This window comes from Sturnira hondurensis, unplaced genomic scaffold (assembly GCF_014824575.4).
Source record: "Sturnira hondurensis isolate 20B ecotype Veracruz unplaced genomic scaffold, ASM1482457v3 Scaffold0016273, whole genome shotgun sequence".
Taxonomy (NCBI): domain Eukaryota; kingdom Metazoa; phylum Chordata; class Mammalia; order Chiroptera; family Phyllostomidae; genus Sturnira; species Sturnira hondurensis.
In genome coordinates this window covers 883175-905685 of record NW_028088904.1, presented here as the reverse complement: position 1 = coordinate 905685, position 22511 = coordinate 883175, and the positions used below count along the sequence as shown (strand labels likewise).

The 22511-nt window shown below is 40.6% G+C and overlaps 1 protein-coding gene across 5 annotated transcripts in view; it reads left to right on the top strand.

Annotated features, from left to right (window-relative positions):
- Positions 1 to 22511, top strand: part of PIK3CG (phosphatidylinositol-4,5-bisphosphate 3-kinase catalytic subunit gamma) — a 42514-nt gene that overhangs the window by 8205 nt on the left and 11798 nt on the right. For 4 of the 5 annotated variants that reach the window (XM_037065871.1, XM_037065870.1, XM_037065872.1 and 1 more), the window contains exons 5-10: positions 1406 to 1509; positions 6409 to 6555; positions 9227 to 9317; positions 10113 to 10243; positions 11214 to 11325; positions 12531 to 12688. In XM_037065871.1, coding sequence (XP_036921766.1) covers positions 1406 to 1509; positions 6409 to 6555; positions 9227 to 9317; positions 10113 to 10243; positions 11214 to 11325; positions 12531 to 12688 — 743 coding nt within the window. The remainder of the gene's footprint in view (positions 1 to 1405; positions 1510 to 6408; positions 6556 to 9226; positions 9318 to 10112; positions 10244 to 11213; positions 11326 to 12530; positions 12689 to 22511) is intronic. The other variant, XM_037065874.1, reaches the window with a different exon arrangement.

Genomic DNA, 22511 nt, shown 5'->3' with positions numbered 1-22511 from the left:
TGCATACACAGTAAGGTTGGTTATTTTTAAATATTTACGTTTTCCCCCATCTTTCAATATATACACATAATTTTCAAATTTTCAGTATTTTAAAATAACAAATTATTAAGAAGATATTTAAATTTTTTGGCACATATATATGTGTGTATACATATATACCTTCATATATTATATATATACACATATAGTATATATACTATATTATATATTTATATATAATATAATATATATCAGAGTACTTCATATCACCTCTTCTCTGAAAAATATATATCACCTCTTCTCTGAAGGCATTTCCAATATTGTTTTGGAATATTCCTAAGAAATCCTGTTCCTGGCCCCCACAGAAAAAATAAATGAAAATTAATCACTCTCTCTCTGTCATCAGTACATCCTTCTAGTCTGCTAAAGTACATGAGCCTTGAAGCAGGGAAATATCTTTTATTCCTATTTGTGTGTCTCAACCCAGCAGCATGGTTCATAAGGGACATTCACTAACATACTCAGCCAGTATTATAAACTTCTGGATATTTAGAATTTCCACTTTTTCCTTTTGATTCTTTACTAATACACCAATAATGCTCTGTTCTAAAAGTAATAATAGTAATAATGCCTGGCTGGTGTAGCTCAGTGGATTGAGCATGGGCCTGCGAACCAGATGATGGCGGTTCGATTCCCAGTCAGGGCACATGCCTGGGTTGCAGGCCAGTTCCCAGCAGGGGACACACGAGAGGCAACCATACATTGATATTTCTCTCCTTCTCTCCTTCCCTTCCCCTGTAAAGATAAATAAAATAATAAATAAATAAATAAATAAAAATAATAGTAATAATGATCTTACTCACTTTTATTTTTATTGTAAGTATGAAAGGGGAACATTCATACTGGCCTCCAGTCTGTTACACAGGGAGTAATTTTTAATTTCGGTACTTTACTTTTAGAATTTGGAGGCTGTCACATCATCTCCACCCTGCCTAACTTACTCTTTGGAAAAAATTTGACAGAACCCTAACCAAATTCTATTTATTATGGTCTTCAAATGTCTGTTCCCCAAATCAGATGGCAGTTTAAAGTTTCACACATTAGAAAGAAAACTAAAGTATCAGTTCCTTAGTGCTATTCTTAAAATACCCTTCCCTACATGGCCATCCTGGTGTACTGTATCTCTCCCCTACCTCCGTCCCCTGGTGTGGTACGTGCACACGGTAGTATTGCTCCCAGTGAGCCTGCTCACCTTGACACCTCAAATGGGTAGTTCCTCCAAGACAGAGACTAACCCCCTTTTCTCTTACTCCGCACCTGACCAAACGTATAGAATGTCATGAATAGATGTGGCCTCAGGGAGCGTCGTGGATAATGTTGGTAATTTCTTGAGCTCACATAACTCGTGTGCTTTTGATAATTACAGTTATTTCACAACTTAAGCAAAAGCTTGAAAATCTTCAGAATTCGAATCTGCCCAAGAGCTTTAGAGTTCCGTATGACCCTGGGCTGAAAGCAGGAGCTCTAGTGGTACGTATCACCTGGGTGTCTCCACATAGTCCGCTGTCTTGAAAATGTCTGTCAAGCTCTTTTCTAAACACTAGACACTAAAAGCCTCTACACAAGGCAATTGCCCACCCATTTTGTATTAAATTAGCTTCCATGTGGAATCATTTACGTGCAAAAAAAATGTCCATTTTAAGCATACAGTTCATTACCACAATTGAGATACAGAACATTTATATAGAAATTTCGTAGAAATAGTTCTTTCATATTCTTTTTTTACTTAGTCCTTTCTTCCTTCCACACCCTATCTCAGACAACAAATCTGCTTTCTATTATGTAATTTTGCCTTCTCTAGAATTTCATGGTGTGGAGTCATACAGTATGTAGTTTTATATTTTATTTAGCATAATGCTTTTAAGATCCACCCATGTTGCTATGTGTATCAGTAGTCTGTTCCTTTTTATGACTGAGTAGTATTTCCTGATATAGCAATGCCACAGTTCATTCTCTATTCACTTTCTGAGTAAATAGTTAGCAGTGAGATAGTTGGGTCAGATGGTACATGTGCATGTAATTTCATAAGATACAGCCAGGCTGCTTTTCCAAAGTAACTGTACTATTCATTTTACATTCCCACCAGCAATGGATGGGAGTTACAACAGTTCCACATCCTAGCCAACACTCATTGTCAGTCTTTTCAAAAGACTGATGACACCCATTGCAGTGGTGTGAAGTGGCATCTCACTGTTGAGCGTTTTCTCGTGTACTCGGCCTCCACCTTCTCTTGAGCATATTCTGTTCACATCTTTCATTCTTTTTTAATGTGGCTTGCTTTCCTATTTTTTATGAGTTATTTATATATTCTGGACACAAATCCTTTATAAGGTACACATTTCACAAATATTTTCTCCTGGTCTATGACTTGTCTTTTCATTTCCTTATTATATTTCAAGGAACAGAAGGTTTAATTTTTATTAAGTCAATTTATCACTTTGTCTTTTATGGCTTATGCATTTTTCACTCTAAGAAATATTTGCTTGCCCTGGCTGGTGTAGCTCAGTGGATTGAGCACGGGCCTGTGAAACAAACAACCGCAATTCAATTCCCAGTCAAGGCACATGCCTGGGTTGCAGGCCAGTTCCCAGCAGGGGATGCATGAGAGGCAACCATACATTGATATTTCTCTCCCTCTCTCCTTCCCTTCCCCTCTAAAGATAAATAAATAAAATCTTTTTTTAAAAAAGAAATATTTGCTTAATCCAGCAACGCTCAGCCTGGGGTGGCCAATCCCCCTCCCACATACATACACTCACATACCAAAGGACATTTAATGATATATTGAGACATTTTTGACTGCTACAACTGGGAAGATGTTCCAGTGGGTAGAGGCCAGGAATGCTGCTAAACATCCTAAAATGCACAGCACAGCCCCCAAACCCTAGCAAAGAATTATCCAGCCCAAAATATAGTGCCAAAGTTGAGAAATACTGCCTCATTCAATGTAACAAATATTTTTCCAGAAATCATATAGTTTTAACTCTTACATTTAAGTTTTATGTATTTTGAATTAATTGTTTTAATATAGTTTATTATGTTATTACAGTTGTCCCATTCCCCTCCTTCACTTCCCTCCACCCTGCACACCCTCTCCCACCCACATTCCCCCCTTTAGTTCATGTCTGTATGTCATACTTGTAAGTTCTTTAGCTTCCACATTTCCCATACTACTGTTACCCTCCCCCTGTCCATTTTCTACCTACCATCTATGCTACTTATTCTCTGTACCTTTTCCCCCTCTCTCCTCCTCCCACTCCCCTGTTGCTAACCCTCTATGTGATCTCCATGTCTGTGGTTCCATTCCTGTTCTAGCTGTTTGCTTAGTTTGTTTTTGTTTTAGGTGTGGCAGTTAATAATTAGAGTTTGCCGTCATTTTACTATACATGTTTTTTATCTTTTCTTAGATAAGTCCCTTTAACATTTCATATAATAAGGGCTTGGGGCTGATGAATTCCTTCCCTTGACCTTATCTGAGAAGCACTTTATCTGACCTTCCATTCTTGGATGTAGATCCTTGCATTTTATAACTTGGAATACTTCTTTCCAGCCCCTTCTTGCCTGTAAGGTCTCTTTTGAGAAATCTGCTGATAGTCTGATGGGAACTCCTTTGTAGGTAACTGTCTTCTTATCTCTTGCTGCTTCTATAATTTTCTCCTTCATTTTAATCTTGGATAATGTAATTATGATGTGCTTTTGTGTGTTCTTCCTTGGGTCCACCTTCTTTGGGACTCTCTGAGCTTCCTGGACTTCCTGGAAGTCTATTTCCTTTGCCAGCTTGGGGAAGTTCTCCTTTATCATTTGTTCAAATGCCTTTTCCACTTATTGCTCTTCCTCTTCTCCTTCTACTACCCCTATAATTCAGATGTTGGAATGTTTAAAGATGTCCTGGAGGTTCCTAAGCCTCTCCTCATTATTTTGAATCCTTGTTTTTTTGTTCTTTTCTGTTTGGTTGTTTCTTCTGATCCACTCCATTGATTTGAGTTCCAGTTGCCTTCCCATCACTATTGGCTCCCTGTACATTTTCTTTTATTTCACTTTTTATAACCTTTACTTCTTCCTCTATTTTGCAACCATATTTAACCAATATGGGCTGCTCAGATGCTTCCATGAGCATCTTGATCACCAGTGTTTTAAACTGTGCATCTGAGAGGTTGGCTATCTCTTCGTCATTTAGTTGTATTTTTTCTGGATCTTTTATCTGTTCTTCCATTTGGGCAATTTTTTTGTCTTGACATGCCTGTTACATAGTGGGGGTGGAGACTTACGTGTTCACCAGGGTGGGGCAACCCAGTCACTGGGTTGTGATGCTGTATGTGGGGGAGGGATCCAAGAGGGAATAATGGTGCTTGTTCCACCAGATTTCAGTCACTTCTCCCACTTCCCCCAAGCAAATTGGGCCCTTCTGTTGCTGATTTCCAGGTGGGTGAGCTTGTGTACATCCTGGGACCCTATGGATCTCTCCAACAAACTCTCCTGTGAGGCTGGAAGTCTCACCTGGCACCTCAACCTTCACAGGTGTTTTCGATTGGTATTTTGAGTCTTTATTTCCCTGTGCTGGAGCCCTGGGTTGTGCAGTCTGTCTCGCTCCCCAGTTTCACCTGGTTTATCTGTGTGAGAATGTGGGAACGCCCGCTCCCCCAGCTGCCTTGTGCACCAGTGCCCCTCCAGAATCCACTGCCTCACTGGGTCCACCAACCACTGCCTGCACACCCCGCCCGGGGTTCGCCAGCTGTCGCTTTGCTGCAAGTTCTATCCACCCAGCCACCCAACTCCACTCCTCCTACTGGTCTGTATGAATGTGTCTATTTTAACTCCTTGGTCGTCAGACTTCCATACAGTTCAATTTTCTGTCAGTACTGTTGCTTTTTTGTTTCTAAATTTTTGTTGTCCTTATTTTGGTTGTATGAGGAAGGCACACTATGTCTATCTATGCCTCCATCTTGACTGGAAGTTCTGAATTAATTTATGTGTATAGTATGAGATATGAAGATCAGGTTTCATTTTTTATCTGAATATCCAACTTTTCCAGCACCACCTGTTGAAAAAATTGTCCTGTTCCTGTTTAAATATGTTGGCAATACTTTTGTCAAATGTCATCTGACCGTGTAGACTTATATCTAGATTCTCTATTCTGCTCCACTGATCTAAATATATCTATCTTTATGTCAATACCACAGGCTCTTGGTTATATTCAAATGATAAACCACTTCATATGTGCATAAAACTCTTACAATGGTATATTTTCATCAACCTCTTCTCATTGTTACACTGTTTTTGTTATGCTTTTAATTTCTACATATATCAGAAGCCAAATACATTGTTATTACTTTTGCTTTAAATGGTTGAAATAGATTTAACAGACTGACTTTTTTATATCTACCCACACATTTACTCTGCACTACTTGTATAGGCTCGTGTTTCCATCTGGCATCATTTTCCCTCAGCCTTTAATATTTTTAACAGTGAAAGTCTTCTGGCAAGAAATTCTTCTATATTTTATTTGTAAAACTCTTTATTTCACTTTCATTCTTGAAAGATATTTCCCCTGGAAAGAAGGGGACATTCCTCCCTTCATGTTTATTTTCTGTGCAATTAGCAGTAAACCGGCCCTAAAATAAAAACACACACTGACATTTGTCCTTACCCAGTTAGAGATTGCTAGGAATAATAACATATAATACAGCTTCAAATTGTGTTTGTTTTCTTTTAAAGACCACATCACGGTTTTGATGAATGGTGAATTCACTTTGGGCCAAAACCCCTAAGATTTTTTTATGTTGGAGTGGCTGCTAAGCCACATTTCCAGAGAAGTTCCTTGAGTTTATTTAGGTGTATGGGGTTTTTCTTTTGAGAGAGGATGCACTGTACCTGAATGCTAGATTTCTGTTTACTACAGTCAAATTTTATCTTATTATATTTGGTCTGTTGCCTCTGATTCTGCAAGAATAGTTTTTACATATTGTGATGCAATAGGATACTTTTTTTCAAATTAAATCTTATAAGGCCAAATATATAAAGAAAGGACAGCAAAGTTGCTCTGCATTAAAGGGGACCTGAGAGTACCAGAATTCGTGGGAGTAGGGCACGCAGAGGATGGGATCTGCTAGACCTCCTGAGCATCTTCACAGACTCTTAGGGTTCCTTGGGACACACTTTGAGGACCACTGGTGTGAGTGTTGTGAATTGCTCTCACTAGTATTCTCAGGTTTGGTGAGAACCCTTTCTATATTTTTATCCAAATCATTGAAAATCATTTCCCAACTAGGAGTTTGTCCTGATTATTTTTAGTGATAACTTTGCAAGAGGATGTGTGTTCCCACAATGTGTATTCATTGTACATTAAAGCATCTGACTGTTTCCTTACAGATTGAAAAATGTAAAGTAATGGCCTCCAAGAAAAAGCCCCTGTGGCTTGAGTTCAAATGTGCTGACCCTACAGCTCTATCAAAGGAAACAATTGGAATTATCTTCAAACATGGAGATGATCTGCGCCAAGACATGCTTATTTTACAGGTACACCACTGTTAAGAATTTGTTTCGGTTACCTGAAAAAATAATTCTGGTATAATTAGATCTACAAGATGCCTTCTACTGACACTATCCTGTTCTGTCTTTGATCATTGTTCATCTTGTATGATGGACAACGATCAAAGATTCTCTTAGAGAATCTAATAGATGATGGGGGAGTATGGCTGTGGGTCGTTAGATGCACATTCTGGTGAGCATCACGGTTCTGTCCATTGCTGACAGGATCCACAGCCAACGTTCCCAAATAGCCAGATGTGCCTCCCTCACCTATCCTCTGTTTCATACACCCATTCCTAGTATGGCAACCTAGAACACAGGCATATTAACCCCCACAGCATTCACTTAATTCTTATTCATAGACATAGCTACATACTCACAGGTGCTCTTCTTAAATACATCACCTTTGATACACACCCACATACACAAACTCAAATGAATGATTTGATAGGGAAGAGAGAAAATAAAAGAGGTAAGTGACTGGAGAAACCATGCAGTTAAATAACAAACAGCGAATGGATTACTAGAGCAGGTCAATGGCAAAGGTATCACTGTTAATCATTTTTCTGTTTTCTAACATTTCTGGGTAAACTTTAGCTTCTCAAATTCATAAAGTGATACTCTATATTCTAGCTGTTTAACATTGTAGAGGTAACATAATTTCTAATAATAATATGATTTATTTAAAACAAACCGCAATGATGGGAATGTAGACTATTTAAGAAAAAGGACATGTTTTTAATTCCCTCTGAGTTTCTGGTTTTGCTTCCTTCTAATATGGAAACAATAATACCCTTTGCACTCTTTTCAAGAATTGTATGTATATTTTCCTGGGAAAAAATTTTTATTAAAAAAAGAAAAAGTCCTTCAAACTTTTTAAAATTAATTAAATTCCCAATAAATCTGTAAAATCCTTTGAATTATTTGCCCTGGATGGTGGCTCAGTTAGTTGGAGCATCGACCCGTAACTGAAAGGTTACTTCTTTGATTCCCAGTCAGGGCGTATACCTAGGTTGTCAGTTTGATCCCTGATGCCTGCACATGTGATCCCAGGTCTGGGTGTGTACAGAAGGCTGCCAATCACAGTGTGTATCTCATGGTGATGTTTCTCTCCCTCCCTCCCTCTCTCTCTAAAAAGCAATGAAAAAGTGTCCTTGGGTGAGGATAAAAAAACTTTTGAATTATTCAAAGATATATTTGAGAAACACAAAACATCTCTCATTTTCCTCTCATTTTGCACTTTACCTTTATGAACTTTATTTTGTTGTTAGGGCACTTTGCTTGGCAGATAGGACATGGTATTTAAGTTCTCTAATCCTCAGTCTCTTCACCTGCAGAATATGAATAATAATCATATCCATGCTATAAGGTGAATGCAAAGGATCAACATAAAACAGCACCCAGTAAATGTTAGTTCTCATTATCATTGTTGCTATTGTTTTCTTGGTTGTAGCCCAAGAGTGCCTTATGAATAAAAATTTGTAGGGATGGGTCCTGGCGGGTGTAGCCCAGTGGATTGAGCATGGGCCTGTGAAGCAAAGGGTCGCTGGTTCGATTCCCAGTCGGGGCACATGCCTGAGTTACAGGCCAGGTCCCTAGTAGGGGACACATGAGAGGCAACCACACATTGATATTTCTCTCCCACTCTTTCTTCTTCCCTTCCCTTCTCTCTAAAAATAAATAAATAAAATATTTTTTAAAACTTGTAGGGATGGTAGAGTGGATATTTTCTTATTGTTGTTCAATTACAGTTGTCTCTATTTTCCCCCCATTACTCTCTCCTGCCCTACCCACCGCCCTCCTCCCACACTCAATCCTCCCCCATGTTGTCCTTGTCCATGGGTCCTTTATACATGTTCCTTGACTTGACCCTTCCCCTTCTTTCCCCCATTATGCCCCTCTCCCCTCCCCTCTTGTCACTGTCAGTTTGTTCTTTATTTCCACCTCTCTGGTTCTATTTTGCTTGCTTATTTGTTTTGTTGATTAGGTTCTATTTATAGGTGAAATCATATGGTATTTGTCTTTCACCGCCTGGCTTATTTCACTTGGCGTAATATTTTCCAGTTCCATCCATGCTGTCAAGAAGGGTAGGAATTCCTTCTTCCTTTCTGCTTTATAGTATTTTATTGTGTAAATGTACCACAGCCTGGTACTGGCATAAGAACAGACACAAAAATCAATGAAACAGGACAGACAGCCCAGAAATAAACCCATGTCTCTATGGTCAATTAATATTTGACAAAGGGTCAAGAAGATAAATTGGGGTAAAAATAGTCTCTTCAACAAATGGTGTTGGGAGATCTGGACAGCTACATGCAAGAAAAATCGACCACCAACTTGCACCATACACAAAAGTAAATTCAGGATGGATAATATTAGTCATGGAACTTTTTGTATTGTGGTAAAATATATGTAACTAAAGTGGAGGAGATGAATCGTGGCTAACATCTATCTCAAAAGAAATCCCATTTATCTTTTCTCAAGGTAAATCTCAGGAACCAAAATTAACAGGCTACCAATGAATAGAAACTTTAGAGCACCAGGTTTATAAATAAAAGTACAGTTGTTACTTATATATTTTGTGTTACTAGATAAGATTTTTTAAAGAGAAAAAATATATACATTTATATTGGAAACTTTTTTGTGTTTTGACGCACAGATTCTACGAATCATGGAGTCCATTTGGGAGACCGAATCTCTGGATCTGTGCCTCTTGCCATATGGTTGCATTTCGACTGGTGACAAAATAGGTGTGTGGTTACCCTGGGAGAGGGGTAAAATACTGAGTTAGTTTTAAAGGATTATAATTCCTTGATGGTAGGCATTTACTAGCTGACAGATGACAATCATAATCCATATAAAAGGGAAGAAAATGCTCCCAGGCTGGTGAATATGGCTCCCAGTTTAATATGGATATGTTGAAGGTAAATGAATGCACAATTCAAATCCTTGTGCCTAGACATGGAAATAATTTTAGTAAAAATTGCTCCTTCCTCTTTACTTTCCTACCTCTAAACTTTAACTGTTTCATTACACATTAAACTTCTCCCTCACAGTTAACATTTAAAAATAGACAGAAATATCTGCCACTTATTTTAGTATCCCAGAATTCACATTATCAAAGCTATTACATATTCCACTCTTAGGTGCTTGTACAAACATTCAACAACTTAATGTCAATCAAACATTTTTATTCAAGTTTCCAACTTGAGAACTGTACAAAAGTACTTACATTTGACCTGTAATTTGAAAAAGGAAAAGGCACAGGCTGGCAAGTAAGGAAGGATATACTCAGGCCATAACTGCTTTTACTTAGTACTTTTCGAACCATCCCTTTCCTCTTTTCATTCAGGGATATTGAAAGTATGTCCCACACAACTTCCATTTTCTCCTCCTTTTGTTTGTTTTTCTTACTGCTAAGACCACCAACAGCATGAACCTGGAAAATAGCTCTCTGCCCTCCATTCCACAAAGACATAGCCATTTCTCCTCTGGGCCAGGCACTGGACCCCAACCTGCATCAAACTGTGTGCCTCCTCCTGTAGGAATGATCGAGATTGTAAAAGATGCCACAACAATTGCCAAAATTCAGCAAAGCACAGTGGGCAACACAGGCGCATTCAAAGATGAAGTCCTGAATCACTGGCTCAAAGAAAAGTGTCCCATTGAAGAAAAGGTGAGCTTTTTCATTTCCTTACTTTGAAGGCTCTGTATCAGTTGTCATTTATGTGGTAATTATAGTTTCACATTTTCAAAGGATCTACCGATATCGTGCCTCCTGATGTATTTGGGGGAAGCCCTTTCTACACGAGGTCATGGGGGTTTAACCGCCTTCCCGTGCCAGCTTAGCATATCTGTATAAAACAGACATGCTCAGTTCAGAACCCCACAAGCATTTGCTTCTCCTTTGATTATCAGGCACGCTTTGCATAAAATTTGGTTCTGTGAAATAATTTGTTAGCACTTTTTATGAAAGTCTATTTTTGTTGTTCAGCAGAAAAATTTAGTTACCACATATAAATTTCTTCCTACCTGGGAAACACCACATACCCTATAAAAAAATTTCTAATTTACCACTTTAATCTAAACGGTAAATTATGGATGCCGAAAATGGCAGTTCCACCGTTCCTCTCAAGTACGTGTGCTGAACCCCTCACCTGCCACTGGGTGGCCGTGTAAAGGTCGGCTGCACGGGCTGAGCACTTCTCATCGGCATGGTTAGCAGCTTTTGGAGGGACAGTGTCATTAGCAGCACTTATTAGCCTGATATACATGTGTCTTGTGACCCCACCCTATTTTAACTGGTCACAAGCAAAACACATGCTCACCAGTGACAAATGATCATGGGTTCTGTGTGGCTGTTGTCGAGTGACTCCTGGTTAGAAAGTGAAGCAACCCTTTGATTAAATTGATGTTGCCCTTTCACTTGTGTTTCCTCCTGGTACTATGAGGATTCACTGAATCTTCACCTAAAGGGTAAGTAGAGCAATGAGAAAGTTGGCACTGAACAGATATAACATTAATAGAAGCAGGCACAACTAACGTGCTCTCTGAAAATGTAATGTCTTTTTGAACGTCATTTGTAATACATCCGTGCTGCTCTGTGCAGTTAGAACACAACTCATATTCAGATGCTTTTTAACTAGTTTCAGGCAGCAGTGGAGAGATTTGTTTATTCCTGTGCTGGCTACTGCGTGGCAACCTTTGTTCTTGGAATAGGCGACCGGCACAATGACAACATCATGATTACAGAGACAGGTGAGTTTACTTCTTGTGACTTTTTTGGTTGGGGTGAAATACACATGACATAAAATTGACCATTTTAACCAGTGTAAGTGAACAAGTGGGGGCATCGACTACATTCACATTGTCCTACAGCATCGCCACCCTTCATCTCCGAAACGTTTTCATGTTCCCCAGCTGAAACTCAGTACCCATTGAATGCCAGCTCCTCCTTCTCCCAGCACAGAGTAATTTTTAAATGGAGTTCAAGGGTGGAGCACATATCTAGAAGTCGTTGTACAGAGACACAGATTCCGTTATCACCCAAATCACTCAGGCATGAGTAATAGAAGATGATGTAGGAAATGAGACCTAAGTAGCATAAATCAGACAGCAGCTAAGTAGGATCTTATCCCAGAAGCTCATGAAGGTGGGCGTGACCAACAGTGTCCGATTTCATAGAAAAGCAACTAAAGGACTCATAGATATCTCTTTAAATCTGAAATGCTGTGCCCTCCTAACGACCCTCTTCACTGGTTCACTATGCGCTCTGACAGTGCTCAATACTGGCTACCATGCTAGGAAATTTTTGTCTAAGAAATTTGGGCCAATTTAAGAAGCGAGTCTGGAAAAAACACCACGTTTGGGTAAACCACTTACTCTCTATGAGAATGGAAAGAGATAATGCCTTTATAGAGACCGTACGTATAATAAAGAGCTCTACAAATGAGAAGAGTCGACAGTAGTTGTGGTGGTGATGATGACAGTGGTAGAGATTGACCCAAAGGAGATGCTAATGACTTACTTCTATCTTGGTACTCAGAAATAACAGGTAAATGTATGTCCTCCAAGCAGAATGAAACATCAGTCTATCTTGAGTTACACAAAGGAAGAGGGTCTTGGGCATAATGATGACATATTAGCCAGAGTTTTAATTGACATTTCTAATAATAATTCTGAAGTAACAATTTTTAAATAACATTTGGCTGTCATTTAAAGAACACCGGATGGATATATATAGAAAACACCTTTGGTTCAAAGACTTTGTGGCTACTACTACACACACCTGCTAAGACAAAAAAAATATCACCAGCTGATAAAACAGTATAAAAATAGCTCTGTCACCCAAGATAGTTCATTGTCAGCAACTTAAAACAAAAGCTTCAAGATATAAACAAACCAGAGTATTGTTACAAGTGCTTATGCCAGTGTAATGATGTCAGACATTTTCTTCTTTTAAGGAAATCTATTTCATATTGACTTTGGGCATATCCTTGGGAACTACAAAAGTTTCCTGGGTATTAATAAAGAGAGAGTGCCATTTGTGCTAACCCCAGACTTCCTGTTTGTGATGGGAACTTCTGGAAAGAAGACAAGCCTACACTTCCAGAAATTTCAGGTAACTGGCCTCCCTCATGACCACCTACTGTGAACACCAAGCAGATGGTGCCCTCCTCTTTCTCTCCTCTCTGAGGCTGCTCGCACCCCTGCCCACCCCTTCTGGCATGACCACCCATCACCTCCATTCCTTCCCAAGTGCAAAATGACATTTCTCAGTAATCTTCCCACCAACAGCCAAACAGCGAGTGAGGAAAAGCTTCAGGGGGACTGGTGATTCTAGGACATCAGGATGACACTGGTACTGAAACGGGGGCTTTAAGAAAGATCACCTGGCAACCAGGTTTAGCTTTTGAATACTTATCTACCCAAGGCAAGGCCTAGAAGACCCAATTTTTACATAGATTTTTCAGGACTCCCAAATGATTATGGACTTTTCTTGATCGTTTTTTCTCCAGGTGTATATCAAATTGCTAATGCAGGAACTCTTACTGCACCACAGTGTGCTTATCTCATCTTTGTAAAGGACAGTCTTTTCTCTCATTTGAAGTCCTGTCGACTTGACTGCAGGTCCTGCGGGGCTCTAGCTTGCCTGCTCTCTGTGAGCCAGCACCTGCCTGGGTCTGCCCAGCTTCCTGGGAGCATTCACATTCCGCCTTCTTTCCCAGCCCTTCTTGGTCTACGTTTGCTGTTGACTCTCAAACATTTTAAACACCTGAGGAGTAAAATTTTCACGCTTGCCAATTTAGTAACTGTGAATGAATGTAACTCAGAGAAATTGTAACTACTACTATAATATACCGATTTTATTAATAAATGCAAAACAGGCCAATAGAGGCAACAGGTGATGACTTTATATGTACAACAGCCCTCCCCCTTAATGCCTTTTATATGTACTCAGCGTTTTAGAGGTCTTTTTCCTGAGTCTTTTCTCAAGTCCCACATTGCCCTTGGGTGGGGGGGGGGGAGGGGAGCATGGGCCTGAAGCTCAGTGAAACAGGAACTAGAATGTACTGTTTTGGAATCTGTCTGTTCTTGTTTATTCTCCTGCCTGACTTTCACTTCAGTGATTACAGGACTTATCCTCCACAGTTCCAGGAGTTCTGTCAGAGAAACTGAGATCTCTGTGGCCAGATGGTCTTAAGATTTCTACTGTTTTTCTGTGTAAACTCAACTGGGTTTCAGACAGTTGTCAGGGATTTGACACATTTCAGTCCTGTTTTTCTTTAAATTTAAAATCATATGTTTTGACAACTTCCTAGAACAGAAAAAATGGTTTCAACAACAACAACAAAAAAAGGCAGAAAGGACGAAAAAAGAAACACCTGGAAGAATTTAACTATTTAATTGAGGGAAAACACTCAGTTCTCTTCTCCTGGAGGTGACTCACCTGACTAGCTTTGAGCAAACAAAGCAGCAAAAGTGCTATTTAAAGAGTCAGATGGACACAAGGAATTTGACCTCACAGATTCTCCTTGTTTCTGTGGATATGTTCTCTTCCTATTACTGACAACATTTCCATAGACCAAAAAGTGCCCGTGTCAACCCTAAAATCCCAGGAGGGCTTCCCCTTCAGTCTTCTTTGTTGTCGTTTTAAATTTACCGGGAGAGGAGGCCAAGGAGTGGTTGCCACCCCCCAGCCAGCTTCCACCCAAAGCAAGAACTCTTTGCAGGGAGACTTCTCCATTCTTTGTGGCCATAGTGTGTTTCTTAAGCCATTAAAACCTCTTTCTCTAAAGTGACATCTAGGCAGTTTCCACTGCTAAAAACGCACCTTCATAAATTGCACATACTTACATAGAAACACTTATACTTTAGGGTATTGACATACTATTTAAGTGCCAGTGTATACATGCACTTTGATCCTTAAACACAGATCCAGCAAGGTATTGCATTTGGAAAGATGGGTGTTGGAACAGGGAAACTTGAGTACATCTCAGGCAAAAGAGTAATATATAGAGCATGAAAAAGAAGTGTTGTTCTGGTTAAAGAGCAAGTGAGGGTCCACACTCTGCCTGCCCCCTTGTCTGTTCCTCCTTTCTGCACTTGTCCCCACCCACGTCACTCACAATCGGACAAAAGCCAAACGTATGTACATCCGTATACAGTTAGACAGATGCAGACCTTCAAAAGCTTCCAGCCTGACAAAGATGAGCAGCAAGTTTTTTCATCACTTAACTCCAACTGTTTGGCAGGGTTTGTTTTTTTTTTTTTTACATATTACTAAGCCTTTCAGAAGATTTCCTGTTTCTTAGCTTTATGTTCCCTTTTGAGATGAAGTTCTTCAAGGTCAGGAAGCACATCTCTAAATTCTCTAAATAGCATCTCACATCTTGTATCATAAAGCTGCCATTTTTAGGTAAGCTGGGAAATGTTGTATATATTTACATTTGAATTAAAGGTTTTCTCATTTCCAGTGAATCGCTCATTTTGAATTGGCGAGATTAATGAATGCATACAGCACATGTGAGTAACTTATTTGAATGGCTCGAAAAAAGTTGACCCACTTTCTGTTAAGGCTGAGGTAAGCCCCCTCCACAAAGTCTTAAAAATAAACCCAGCACGTGGCTAGAGGAGGGCAGCCAGGGGAGCGGGCGGAGGACGGCACTCCCTTTGCTCCCCATCTGCTTTCCAAGCTTGAATTCAAACTGAACAAAACTGGCGCTGGTTAGCTAGTTTAGCTAACGACCATATTCATAAACTATTTCAAGAACAGTGGAGAGTTCAGGAACAAACTACAATCAGACAAAAAGACCCGAAACCAAGGCCTGCTGTTGGAACCCAGGATTGTCTGTTAGCCCGTGGAGTAGCAAAGACACACACATATATTTTGATAATGACCATTTTGGTAAGTTCTCCTTAGAAAAGTCTCTCTCTTCCTGAAGAGATAAAAAAGAAAACAATGTTTTTCCCACTGGTAATATATTTTTGAACCATTTTGTTTTAAATTTCACTGAACAATTATAGAACACATATTATATGCAAATACATTTATATCACTGGCAAATAAAATGTGGCTTCCCATTTATTTTTATATAAGAATGCGGGGTTTTTCTCATTAAAAGTAGTAACTGCTTCTAAAAAAAACAAAACCCAGCAAAATACTGAAAACATCAGTAAGATATGAAAAAACCATTATCCCACCTCCTAAAAATGATACTGTCAACACTCTAGTGTCTTTCTTTCATTCTATCAAGTACAGTATTTGGTGTTTTAGGTTGTAAATTAATTAGACCTTATTTAAAAACTAAAGAAATAGATACAGTGTTGCTCCCTTAAACTGTTCACTGACTTCTCCTCTGACTTGCAATCAAATCTAAACGTCTCATCTTGCCCTCCAGGGCCCTGTGCTATGGAGCTCTGCCCCCGCCCCCTGCCCCTGGCACCTTCCCTACATTCACTCAGTTCTCAGTGGCCTTCTTCCACGTCTTCCCTGTCCACCTATCCAGCTGTTCACCACGCAGGCCTCCTCCCTGGAACGGCCTCCCTGCCCTTTAGGGCCCAGATGAAGTGTTATCGGTCAGAACAGTCTTCTAAATAAGGTCCCTGGGGTCACTCTTTGCCACAGCGCCTGCATGTTGCCCTCAGAGCATCTATCACAGCGTGTGATCATCTGGGCTAGCCCGCTCTTTGTGTCTCCCTTCCCAGAGTAAGCTCTGTGTGACCTGGCCACATCTTACCTGAATCCCTCCCACGGGGCCTGAGACATATAAGCACTCGGTAGGTTATTTGGGGTGTGAAGGAGTGAATCGTAGAGGAGTAATTGCTGCATTAGTATGAAGTGGATGAGACTAGCTTGCCTTTTGGTTTTCTTCCTTCCTCATAATACATTGTATTCTATGAATTTATGAAGTAGTAACACAGGCACAGACAGACAAACTACCATCACATGGATGTCAATAAGCCTTCAAGGTACAGGTTAAACAACTGTATATCAGAGGAAGTAAACCTAATTAGGAAATCTAATGTTATTAAATAATACAAATATTTGTTATATGGTGCAGGGGACACATTCACATTTTTGTGAAAATCTTCTGACATAACCATTATATACATTTTTCTATCAGAGCTATAGTCCGTGCCAAGAAAATGAGGCCTGTGTCATATACAACTTGGGTATATACGCCTATAGTATACATTCAATGCAGGACAGTTTTCAAGGAGCATAAACAACTTGGCCTTGTATAAACGAGCATTTTGAAGATGTTCTTTGCACATAGTAGGTACTAAGTAACTGTACATCAGACAAAGCTGAAAAAATCAGGGGAACATCTTTGCGTGCACATCTATGCAAAGCAAGCAATTTAATGGGCGAACTTAAAAGGCTCTTGCCCCTAGATGTCACTCTTAAGAAGCATTATACGAGAGAAGTCTGGGACACAATATGTTATTTTAATTTAGGATGCCAGTTTTACCAGGCCCTGCTGGGCTTCCACCCCAACAGTGCTGTCCCCATGCAGGGCGTACCCACACACCCCAGGCTGCAGGCCCAGTCCTGGGCCCAGCTGCTATACAGAGTCCTGAGTCGGGATTTTAACCTTCATCCTCAGTTCACCTCTGCTCCCATCTCGCTCTCATCTCAGATTCCAGGTTGTCTGAACTACTTCTGCCTCAGTTCCTCGACCTGGCCCTGCTTGTCAAGCTGCTTCGAGCCCGGGGTCCCTGTACTCTCCTGCTATCTGTCTTGGAGGAACTCAGGTAGTCTCCTAGGCCCAGCCCCAGGGAGCACCAGGGCAGAGACCTCACCCTCTGATCCTCACCATCATTCCCCATCCCTGTTCTCTGACTCCCCTTCCCTGTGTGGTGTCCCCTGCACTTGTCCACACCTGCAACTGTCTATATCTGTGACCTGCCATGCTGGGCTATCTCAGCCTCCTGCTCCTTCCTGCTACAGTCACCAGGCCCTGTCCTTCCATATCCAAGATAGCACACATTCAGCACACACTTATTAAATACCTACTGCATTTCAGATACTCTGCCAGGCACAAAGAAAGCTCAAGGACTGCTCTTGGTAAGGTGAGATGTCTCTATAGTTTAACCCTCTTCAAATATAATTGTTCCCTAATTCATCCTGATTTTAAAGCAACGAATCTCTCCCAACACTGAACTTGGCTCCTGTGCATTGTGCATTCTGCACATTATCTACAGTGTGCTGGACACAGGTGACACAGAGCAGAGGCCCAGCCCCAGGGCCCAGCAGGAGAGATACTGTACAACTTGGTATATCTTTCTACTAAGATACATATACAACTTTGTACTAAGGATTTCCACCGTGGGGTGCAGAAGGAGCAACTAAATCCTGGGGCATAGAAAAGGGCTATGGAGTGAAGGAAGTGTTTACATCGGGGCCTTAAGGGCTGAGGTCAATTACAATTTGCCTTGTATTGAATGTATACTATAGGTCTATACCACATGTCCAAACTTCATGCCCTTGCTCATGTTATTCCTTCTGCCTGGTTGTTCCTTCCCTCCTCTGCATCATGAGAACAACATGAACAAGGGCATGAAGTTAGTATTCAGGATCAGTGCTTAGGAATAAAAGCACATTTGTCCATGGTATACATGGGAGTGCAGAGTAGAATCTGAGTCAAGGAAGGAAATAAGGGTCTAATTTGAAGCAGGGCACGGGCTGGATTCGGAAGTAGAGAACAAAACAAAGAAGTCCTTTGGAGCTCATTTGATTAATCAAACATTACTGTAATAAAAGCTTCTTACAGGTCACCAGGGAGATGACAAGTTTACCTGTCAGACTGCTCAGAACTTACTGATTTGTTAAAGGGTTTCTCTTGAGATTTGTACCCTGGCCCCCTAACAAGGACAAGCTCAGCCTCCTCCGTCTAGTCTTGAGACTCAGTGCTTCGCTGTGTGTCTGTGCTGCCACTGGAATACATGCGCAGAGAGAGGTCCAGCATCAGCCCTTTGTAGGAGTTCAGATATGTTGGTGTGACACCTCCCCCCAATGCAAACTTGGCTGACTGTAGAATTGTTAGGACTTGGATAGGCTTGCTGAATTTTATCACTTTTCTGGAAAAGAAATGAACATAACCCTGGAAAATGGCCCTGGATTGGTCCCGTGTTAATCCACCAACATGCAGTGTTGCTCAGTGCCTGAGATATGAGGCCTCTGGTACTTTTAAATATTTATCAAGAATAACCTTCCAACTGGCATCATTCTCTCAATGTTTGGTTTCTTCTAGAGAACTATTTTGTCTACCATCAGAGTATTATTGAGGACACTATTCACCATGTTACAAAATGTACTCTTCATAAAAATCCACTCAGGAAATTTCTTAGGTCTGAGTCTCTACAAAAACTGTGTGTCTCCTAAACAAGTAGGTTTTTAAAATCTTCTGTATATTGGATGAAGTAACACATTCAATCTTCCTTTTGGCTACAGATACACTTGAAGACCACCCATAGCAAGCATATAGGATTTGTGATATGTAGGTTTAATCTCTTGCCCAGACTCATTGTGGGTCATTTCCTTTGTGAGTCCCTCTCCTTCTACCCACCTCTAAATGTTGTTTCAATTTTTGTGTGTACAAATAATCTACCTTCAATTCTTTTGGGAACAAGGCTGGAAGATAACACATACTTCTACATACAGTCTCATCTATTTAGAATATTTTACTAAAATAGGACAATTTAATTATAACCTCTACCTTTATAATGAATGAACTTGTAGATAAATATGTGAGAACATGAAATACAGCCCTTCTTCTGGTAGACAGAGCTGGTCTGAGAAACATGTTTAAGAAGTTTTTAAAGATAAGAATTCCAATTCAAACTGAACAAATGCATGACCAAGTGTCAGACACACTCTTACTTCAGATTTACCAAAAAGGGCTTCTTCCTGCATTAATAACTTCTAAAGACATTGCCTAGCTAATTCATTGATTCTTATAAAAAAATAAAATCCCCTTTCTTTGAAATATTTTTCTCCATGCTCCTTCCTCTAGCAGAAGAGGCAACATGATCATGTAGGAAAAGTCAGTGGGTGAGAACATTTCTCTTCATTAATGAGTATTTGTTTTTCTTCTCCTTTTCCTCCCAGCCATAGATTCTGCTCAGGGAGTTTCTGTTTTTTTGTTTGTGTGTTCGTTTTTGATCCTGAGATTACTTCCTCATTTTTTGGTGCATTATGTACAGTAATATTTCACTTCCACTTTGTTTCAAGATGAGAATGGAGGAATTTAAAGAAAAAGTAGGCATGTTCCACATGACCTTGGATAGTCTAAAGCAGTCAGGGCTCATTGGTGGTTAAGAATTGAGTAGATTGTACATAAAAAGTAGTTTGTTTGTTTGTTTGTTTGTTCAGCTTAGCGGAGTAGTAAGTGGGTCCAGTTAACAAGTCAAATCAAAGTGTTGCCCCCGAAATGGTAATGAATTTCTTTGTTCCCAAGAGTTATGGGAGTGGCAGTTCTATAAAAAACAATCATTCTTATGGTACTAGGTGCTATCATTAAGGCATTGGAGTCAACTGTGAAGTTAAGAGCAGATGTTCTGTGTAGGCTCTCTCTATTCAGTAGCTACTAAAGCATACTGTGTCAGCTAATGACATTCACAATACTACAGTGTTCCCCACATTCACACTCATTAGCAAGTCTATTAACCAAGTCCCTGAAATCGATTCTTCCCTTACCCCTTCTTCTCCACTCAGTAACAGAAAGCCTTCCACAGGGGTCGGAGAAGGACAGAAGAAGGTGGTCTGAGGTCAGTGCCCGGCAGCCCTGACAGAAGGGAAAATTCTCTTGCTACGGCCAGTAACTTCTGTGTTCTGTGCTTCCCCCTGAGCTCCCCAAGCCACATCCTCATGGTGCCTCAAACCACAGGCCTCTGGGCTGAGGCAGCATGGTCAGAACGCTCTCACAGAATGATGGCTGAGTACGAAGGGCAGAAATGAAACCTCCGGGGCTAGAGTGGGTGGAGCAAGTGTTCACTGTGCCCCTCATAGCAAGAGAAACACCTGCGTGTGTAGCCTTTGTGCCTGCTGAGCACTCCTGTCTTCCTACCCATCTCAGTGGCCAGTGTGGACAAAACCCTCCCCCTGGACACTGGTGGGAACTGAGGCTCCTATACCAACCCACTTCACCACCTCGGTCTTTACTGTCTAAGGAGACATTGTGAACAGGTGGTCTAAATGGGAAGGTGACCTCCTCAGCGTTGAGAAGTATGTGATCAATAATGCAACTTCTCACATTATTAACAGTAATAGCCAACCACTTACATAGTACTTAAATCTCACTGCTACCATATAAAATAGGTATTGTTATTATCATTCCACAGATGAGGAAACCAACGTCCAGAGAGTGTAAGCAACTCCTGCTACAAGCATCTTGTCAGTAATAAAGCCAAGCTTTGAATCTGGGCACTGAGTGAAGTGTGAATCTGTGCTTTTAACCACTGCTCCACACTACCTTTAAGCGATAAATCTGCACCAAGTATCTGTCTGCACAGCCAGTCAGAATTTAGACATTGTGTCTGACAAGTATGGAGCATGTGGTTAAATTTGGGGATGACATTTCTTTCTCATAGAAGCGACTCCTGTACAATATATGAAAATCAGAACTAACCAAATAAATAAGAGCCAGTATAAATTCCTTATGTAGGTGAGATAGCCTTCAAGAGAAGCAGAAACATGAGGCCCTACCAGAGCATCAGACCTGCAGCCTAGGTGTGTGCCCTGACCAGGAATCAAACCCACAACCTTTGGTGTATGGGATGACACCCCAACCAAAGGAGCCACCCCAGGGCGACAGTTCCTTTTTTAAACATCTCTTCATGTGCTTTGGAGATCTTGTGCTTTGGTTAATCACTGTGTCGCCACTTGATACGTACTTACTGACCACCTATAGACTGGTGTTAAAACTTGGCCCCAGATTAATCTTCCCCCTCAAAAAATTTCTGTTAAAGAATTTGACTACACAGTGCTCTCAGACAGCAGTGTGTCCGTGTGGGGCGAGGAGGGTGGGAAGGAGGGGGTTTGCCTAGAGCTCCCAGCGTACAGAAGGAGAGAAAATAATTAAAAATCAGAAGGTATTCTAATTCAAAATCAAAAGTCATCCTTATTTACCCCTTTCTGAAAATTGCGAGTTGGCAAATTAATGAGACTGTGGCCTGGAATGAAGCCTGCCCTTAGCCTGTGTAATTAGTGGAAAATAAGAGAGACCTCAGTGGGTCCTACAGGTGACTGAGAGAACATGATTTCCTGACAGAAGCGGGGTCACTAGAAACACAAGAGCACTGAGGCGCTGGGGCCCCTTCCAGGGACGTGCTGCCGGGACTGCAGCAGGAACAGCTCAGTCCGTTGTGTCTGTGGAGCCTGCCCAGAATCACGCCGTCTTCCAGGTGGGAAGGGAGACAACTACATCCGTTGAAACCTTGCTATGTGCCATCCTCCACGACAGACATTTTATATAGATTGTCTCACTTAAAAAATGCCAGAAGAGTCCATGAGTTTTTGTCCTCGGCTAGAATGATGCATGCACAGTCCAGCCTTGACGCACAGAGTGACACAGGCATGGCCACCATGGTCATGGCAGTTACCCTGCCACAGGCACGTGACACAGACGAGGTCATCTAAAAGCAAAAAGAAAAATCACTATTAACATTTTGGCCTATAAACTTATTCTTGTTTAAAAGAATTGTGTTCAACTATCAAAATGGGATCATACTATGTTCAAACCTGCTTTTTAACTCAAAAGCTTTTACATGCTTATTAAATATTCTTCTACAATATCATTCTAGTAGTTGTAAAGGTCTCAATTATAGTACTTTCATAATTTTTTTTGCCAGTCCCAAGTTGTAGAATATTTAGGTTGCTTTCAATTTTCTACAGTTTCAAACAATGTTCTAATTAACATTCTTATAGATATCACTGCAAG